Raw genomic sequence first — 7,433 nt, 5'->3', positions numbered from 1 at the left:
GGATCATACTCTAGATCGCTGTCGTTTATTTCCGTGTGGTCTCCCAACTCTTGAATGATCCACCGGGCTGTCCGGCCCTATAGGGCCCCGGCTTGCCTCGGAGCCTCAAAACGCCATGCCTCGTTGTCGTTGTCCTCCGCTCTTGCTCATTCACGCTCGCTCCGTCAGTCACTCGCAATTATCTGAAGCATCTCTTGTCGCTCTCCTTTTCTTTTCCTTTGTTGCTGTCACAGAAAACATAAGATTGCCCATTCTGTCTGAGCTGAGCTCGCAATCACTTGCAGACTGGCACCGCACCATTCCCGATGTGAAGATGACAAGATGTGGCCATGATTTCCCGCAGGAGAGGGGAGGTGAGGCGTCAGGTGAGTGAGGGCCAATTTACAGCAGCAGCAGGACCTGAATGACCTGGCTGGCATGTAATTTCAGACACTGACTCTCAAAATCTGATCGGATCCTACACAAGGGGCCAGACTTCACGCCTTTTCATGCGCTAGCTTTTCTCCCTTTTCCTTTGTTTGCATCTTTCTTTGCCTTTTCTCCCTTCCACCCTTTGGAATCATTCCCTCCTCCGCGGCTCCCGGCACAACTGCGTGCATGGGCTGAAGAGATTTCATCAGGAAGGATTTAGCGTCTTTTTTTTTTTTTGCATCCTTGCCACTTTGCCAGTGCCATCCCGTCGACTGTTGAGGCCTCACATGTTTTCTGTGCGAGGTCGCAGCTCATCCCTGCGCTCTTTTTGTTCTTCCACCTTTCGCTTTTGCAGCTCCCCGTCCTCTTCCTCTTGACCCCTGCACAATGCCTGAATTCCACACCTTCACCATGGCCCCAGGCAGATCTCCTTCCATTTAAGAAGAGAACCTGAACCAGGCCATTTTGCTCGTCCTCTGCAGGCTCAGGCGGTTCGGTTTGCTGCTGCAGGGAAGTTGTATCGCTAAAGGTGAGCTTCCTTTGCCTGCAGTTTACGTACTCCACGGATCAGTTTCAAGAATGAGTGGTGTTGTACTTGTTCAGATTTCAGACTTTCTCAGTTTATCTGCGGCTACTGTTCTCTGCCGTTTTCCTTTTTGCCGTGCTTTTTCAGCTTTACACTTGATGACAGTTAGGGTCCCGAATAGCACAAGATGAGAAAAATGGTAGTAAAAGTAAACTGATCGAGGGTGCATTGTGGGGTTTTCGGTGTGAGTATTGGTTGTCTTTCTGAAACTTCCCTGGCTGAGCAGCATTGGAATAGCAAATCGTTCCAACACAGAATGCGTGCGTGCGTGCGTGGTGTTGTGACATCGCTGTTCCCCGTTCCGGTTCGGATTGCCACGCCACAATGGCAATCCCAACCACTCCCGCCCACAAGAAACAAGCAGGAACGGGAGCAACAAACCATGCTGCATTTGCTTTCACTTTTGTTTTATTTTACCTCTTCAGTCTTTCACATGTAGAACGTGATATGTCTTTCACGAGCCTCACATGCTAACGGCCAGGAGATAAGACGGCATCGAGCCATCAACCGCCTCTGATGCCTGCATTTCCTCTGCCAGTGCCCAGCCACGGGGGCCGCGCTGATCACGAGCTCCTCCGCGGCGCATCGCAGGAACCGGGAGGAGCCCAAGGACCGGGCGCGGCGGCGGCAGCAGCAGCAGCTAGACAGCCATGAGCAGCTTCGCGGGGCAGAGGTCGAGGCCGTGGGTGGGGATGGCTGGCGTCGGCACCCCCTCGGAGCCCGCCGGTGACAGCGTCGCCGCCAGGGACGACGCCGCGGCGGCCTCGTCCATGAGGGGCGGCGCCGACGCGTCCACCAACGCCAGCGCCATCTCCTTCGGCTTCGCGGCCACGGCCGTCCTCGTCTCCATGTTCCTCCTCATGGCCATCTTCGAGCACCTCATCAAACCCGGCCTGGCCTCCTCTTCCTCCTCGTCTTCGTCCTCCTCCCCACGCTCCGACGACGACAGCGGCGAGGGCCGCGGCGGCCGCCGCCGCATGGGTCTGCCCCCCGCTCGCCTGCACCACCAGCACGACGCGTCGCCGGACAAGGTCGGCCACTCGCCCAAGGTACAGTACCCGCATTGCCACTGCTCCCCCTCTGCTTCTCTCGTGCTCCACTGCTCGTGCGTCCGGTTCACGTGCACCGTGCCAGAGGAAAGCGACACGCCCTGTCTTTCATTCAAGCTCGTGGCTGCAGTAACAGTGATGTATCCATGTACCTGTACTGTAACACACGTACACTGTCCGAGTGCGGACAGCGAGGTGTCGTGGCGTGCGGAACCTGAATTGCTCGCCGGTTTTTGTTGCGTTGCAGGTGGACGAGGACCCCGTGGCGGCCGCGCCGGACCTGACGGTGCTGATGCCCGGGCACCGGTACCCGACGTTCCTCGCGCAGCCGGCGCCGCTCGCGCCGTGCCCCAGGGAAGGCGTGCGCTGGCCTCCCCACGAGCACCTTCGTTCATTTCTGCCGCCATGATTTTTTTAGTTCTCTTATTCTTCTCTAGTCTGTCTGTACAGAGGCTGGCTGATTGCTTGCCAAGCCTGTGGAAAATTGAATATTGGTGTGCTGGGCCGACGGGCCTGGCTGCTTCTATGAGGCTTCTATGGCCCAATGCTTCGCATGATTTTAGTAAATTTGTACATGTCCCGGAAAATCAAATGGATTAGTTCAGGCCAGCTAGCCCATGTAGACCCCGTTTGTTTCCGCTTATAAGCGGCTTATCGGTGGAAATAAACGAGAATCCTATCAAATATTTTATTTATTTTTACTGGTTTTTGCTTATGTATTAAATCGCTTCAGAGAGTTGAACTACTAGAAGTGAAAAGCGAGAAGCTAAAAAATTTTCGTTTAGATTATAATACAAGCGTAAACGTGGCTAGAAGAAGAGTATCGGCCGTAGATGGCCCATCCGTTGGGCCATTTTCGCGTTGCCAACCACCAACCCTACGAAAGCTCCGACGTCCTGCTCCGGAACCGGCAAGCATGGGCATGGCTACTGAAGTGCTGATCAGGAACAGAATTGACCTCCACGCCTCTCCCTGACCCGGCCACTCCATTGGCCGTTTCCTCGCAACCGAAGAGGCCTGGTTGGTCGCCGACCGCCACCGGCATCATCAGCACAAAGTGCACAACACCTCGGACCCCACTGGCACCACCGTACACTCACTGCACTTTTCTTTCGGTTACGTATACCTACTTTACTTGCTTGGAACAAGCGGCGAAGGATTTGATCGAGAGCACCTCTCGCTTTCCCACCGCGCGCAGGCGCAACGAACACCCGCACCTGCCCACAGCAAACCAAATCACTCGCCACGACCTCGTCTCCCCCGCGGGCGGCTGCCATCGTCCACGTACCACCGCTCTCCATCTAGCGAAGAGTGTGCCCGCAGCAACCGCGTGCGAAGGAGAAGGTGCGCGCGCCGCAGCCGTCGTCGTCCGTCGTCACCTTTCTTGTACGGAAACTGATAGCTAATTCAGGTTGACATTGCTCCGGTACGAGGAACATGTCAAACGCGCAACTCCAATCCCGTTCACGCCCCAGCGAAAAAGTCCGCGCGCCGATGGCTCGTTGAGACTATAAAACCCTGCCGCATCCGGCCGTCCACTCGCACCCAGCTCTCACCTTCACCTCTGCAAGCTTACATCCGTCAGCAGCAAGAACCACCAGAGGCAGCAAGCAGCGTCAGTTGCCGGTTCCTAACTCACTTGAGCGATCAGATATATAGCCAGCAACTCAGGAGCCATATACACGTACACGCGCATGGCCGCTTCCTCCTCCTCCTCCTCATCTGCCGCGGTGGTGCTAGCGGCGCACTGCGCCGTCTTGCTCATGCTCGCCCTGGCCGGAGCCGCTCACGGCAACCCTCCTAGTAGCGCCGGCTCGGTGCTGAGCTCGACGTTCTACGACGCGTCGTGCCCCAGCGCCCACGACGTCGTCCGCCGCGTGATCCAGGACGCCAGGGTCTCCGACCCGCGCATCCCGGCAAGCCTCATCCGCCTCCACTTCCACGACTGCTTCGTTCAGGGCTGCGACGGCTCGCTCCTCCTTGACGACGACCTCCCGGCCATCAAGACCGAGAAGACTGTGCCGGCCAACAACAAATCGGCGCGCGGCTTTGAGGTGGTCGACGACATCAAGAGCGCTCTGGAGGAAGCGTGCCCAGGCATCGTTTCCTGCGCCGACATCCTTGCTCTCGCGGCTGAGATCTCCGTCGAACTCGTAAGCACCAGACACCAGATATCTTGAGTTCTTCCATTGAAGAACGATCATAACTAGCTTCCCGACGCTGTTCAAGGCTTAGTTAGTTTTCCTTAACTGACGAAACCATGGAACTGCTTGCAGGCTGGAGGGCCACGATGGAGGGTGCTCCTCGGCCGGCGAGACGGCACGGCGACCAACATCCAGAGCGCCAGAAACCTACCCAACTTCTTCGACCCCCTGAACGTCCTCCAGGAGAAGTTCAGAAACGTCAACCTGGACGACGCTGACCTCGTCGCTCTCCAAGGTAATTAACGTGCTCACACAAGCAACACCATTTCAGCAGATACAGTGCAAATCTTGCTAGAAATTTCTGGTAGCGTACGATGGGCCTTACTAAATTTGTACTTCGCGATCAGGTGCGCACACATTCGGTAAGGTGCAGTGTCAGTTCACGAGGGAGAACTGCACGGCCGGCCAATCCAGAGGTGCACTGGAGAACCTGGACCAGGTCACACCCAACCGGTTCGACAACAAGTATTACGGCAACCTGTTGGAGGGCCGCGCTCAGCTCCCGTCAGACCAGGTTATGCTGTCGGACCCTGCCGCGGCGGCGACCACTGCTCCCATTGTCCATCGGTTCGCAAGCAACCAAAAGGATTTCTTCAGGAACTTCGCGGCGTCCATGATTAAAATGGGAAACATTAGCCCGCTGACAGGGAAGGATGGGGAGATCAGGAAGAACTGCCGGAGGGTTAACAAAGGCTACTGAAAAACTCGGATTTGATTCCTTTTTTTGTAAACAAATGTGATGCTTGTGCAAATCATTCTTTTTATTCAATTTCTCATTTTTTTACCAACAAGGTGTTCCTTTTTTTTTTCTGTTTTCGAAAGCAAATGTAGAAATGTTCTTATAAGGGTCGTATGCCCATTTAAAGAAAATTGAATAATATATTTTTTTATGAAAGATCATATGCAAACGAGAGTTTCTCTCAACTTTATTGATCTCTTTGGCATATGCATAATGGGTCCCCTACATAATTATGTGGGATTTCCTAGAAAGAAGTTCCCTGCATAAGTCTCCTAGATCACTAGATGTAAACCCGCAGACAAAACCTAGCATCACTGCTACAAAGTGAGTTGTGTGCAATTTCAAGATTCGAACATACGGTTATGTTTCAAACTGATCGAGTTGGCCAATTTAAAATCCGTTTGAAATATATAGTTAGAGGGTCAAGTTAATACTTTTTTTGCAAATAGCTTATTAGCTCTATACCATTCCAACAAAATCTGGATTAGTGGCACACACGAACTTTGTGATGTTTTTCTAAAAACACGTACATATGACAATATATACGACAGTAACATCAAAGACACTTTTGCCTTATTAGGCTACCTACTTCATCTCTTTTGGCTTAGAGCATCCACATCATGCAAGTCAGGGTACCGAAGCTTGAAACATCAAGCCAGCATCGGTTCCTGCTTTTTCTTTATTTTGTGGTGTACAAGCATCACCTCCCTCTTTTTGGATGCGTCCTACCAAATATTTACTTGGTATAAAAAGTGATGTTCATTCGGCAACCACCTATGCTGGCTCTTCTATCGTGGACTCGCAATATTTGATTCACTCGGCACCGATGGATTTGGAAGTCTCGATGCCATATTTTTGAATCAAGCGTCGCCTGCAAGGGAATATGCTGTGAATATCTGTTGAGGCATCAATGAAAAACAACATTGGGGCTGCTCTTAGACATAATGAAAACAAATACGCCTTGAATGGATAGCGCAGAGAGTATTATTTTTTTCTATTACTTGTTCCGCTTATCCTTATAAGGTGCATTTTCATTTTTATCGGATAATACTTTGACCAATAATTGTTGTATTAATGTATAACTTTTGTGACACAAATTAAGATTCATGTTATTATGTTTGTTTGAAAAGGTTTATTATAATTTTGTACCTCATTATTCATGCATATTTTAATTGTTAGAAAAAGTTTCGTTTTACTAAAACGAAATACACCTTGTAAATCATAGATCAAAAAGTGTCACCCTGTGATATTTTACCGGCGCGTCAAGTAATTAAATAGGAGAGAGGTAGAAGTAGTAGTATCTCCATGAAGGTATAGCTGGAGCATAAAAACAAACTTTTGAAAACCATGCACATGTTATACACATGTTTAAGGGAACGATATGCTAATTTTGTTATTCCTAAGCGACACCATGATACCATGTATTCTTAGGGCTGTATCATTCAGTTTCCATTTAAGATACTCTTTCTATTTCTAAATATATCATATTTATGACAAGTTCAGCGATTATATATTTTTTTATAAGTAGAGTAATACTTTTGGAGATCGCATGACATCAACGGATTTGGAACACTACGCCAAAAAGCATTTGGGCTGGCGGCTAGAATATGTTTGTGCTGGCGGGTATCGCACCCACCAGCAACCTTAAGCCAGCACAAATGCTATCTGTGCTGGTGGGTGCTCGCCCGCTAGCACAGAATGCTCTCTGCTGGCGGGTGACGTTACCCACCTGCCAGCACGGATGGTTTTTGTGTTGGCAGTTGCTTATACCGCCCGCCAGGAATATGTATTCAATATATTATTTCCCGTGAGTTATTTATAAATTTATTTCCCGCCATCGTCAAATTGAAATATGTATTTCCAACCACGTAACAACAAACTTGAATAATAAATAATGCACATTATTAAAAACTGCATCGTACATAATATATAATTCATATTATTAAAAATCTGTTGACGCCAGATTTCGTCACTAGTAAAATCGGCGCCAAGAAGAGAGGAAACTGGAAAAGTACAGTTGGGAATCGGCTGAATGGTGCTACAGTGCGAGATCGGCCGATGACTTCTGCCTCGCTTCGGATCAAACGCGCCGGGTGCCCGATCGGTTGCCTTTTGCCGATAAGGAATCGGCCGATTAGGAGGTTGGGATAATTGGGCCTGTATGGGCTTGAAAAGGAATAGAAGGATGAAGGGGAGATCAGCCCACGAAGCGTATAATAACCAACCTAGTACGAATAGTGCTTGTAAATATTCGTTTTCTGTTTGAATTAGAGATAGAGTTCTAGTCGGTTAAGAAGTCATCTGTATGGGGCTATAAATAGCTACCTTTGTAAATCTGTAATCATCAACAAATCAATACAACCAACTACTTTTTCCTCGTACTTACTTTCAAGCAGGCGACTTCGCCAAATACTTTCTCTTTTCACGAGTTCGTGCGGGTTGGT

The 7,433-nt window shown here is 50.1% G+C and overlaps 2 protein-coding genes across 5 annotated transcripts; both read left to right on the top strand.

Annotated features, from left to right (window-relative positions):
* The first annotated feature begins 48 nt into the window (after positions 1-48).
* Positions 49-2,730, top strand: LOC101781451. Of its 4 annotated transcripts, XM_022824904.1 has the most exons (5): positions 49-163; positions 285-365; positions 894-940; positions 1,536-2,046; positions 2,294-2,730. In XM_022824904.1, the coding sequence occupies exons 4-5, from the start codon at positions 1,648-1,650 to the stop codon at positions 2,453-2,455; spliced, it is 561 nt and encodes a 186-aa protein (XP_022680639.1). In that variant the 5' UTR covers positions 49-163; positions 285-365; positions 894-940; positions 1,536-1,647; the 3' UTR covers positions 2,456-2,730. The 4 variants fall into 4 exon arrangements, with proteins under 4 accessions (XP_022680639.1, XP_004962018.1, XP_022680640.1 ...); XM_004961961.3 differs by having other exon boundaries at positions 63-365; positions 1,589-2,046; XM_022824905.1 differs by having other exon boundaries at positions 64-365; positions 1,479-2,046.
* An 816-nt stretch (positions 2,731-3,546) lies between these two features.
* LOC101781049 (peroxidase 2) lies at positions 3,547-5,145 on the top strand. Its single transcript, XM_004961954.2, has 3 exons — positions 3,547-4,199; positions 4,323-4,485; positions 4,598-5,145. The coding sequence occupies exons 1-3, from the start codon at positions 3,741-3,743 to the stop codon at positions 4,948-4,950; spliced, it is 975 nt and encodes a 324-aa protein (XP_004962011.1). The 5' UTR covers positions 3,547-3,740; the 3' UTR covers positions 4,951-5,145.
* Positions 5,146-7,433: the final 2,288 nt, after the last annotated feature.

This window comes from Setaria italica, chromosome III (genome assembly GCF_000263155.2).
Source record: "Setaria italica strain Yugu1 chromosome III, Setaria_italica_v2.0, whole genome shotgun sequence".
Classification (NCBI taxonomy): Eukaryota; Viridiplantae; Streptophyta; class Magnoliopsida; order Poales; family Poaceae; genus Setaria; species Setaria italica.
Note: the sequence above shows the minus strand (reverse complement) of the source record. Positions and strands in the feature narration are given on the sequence as shown.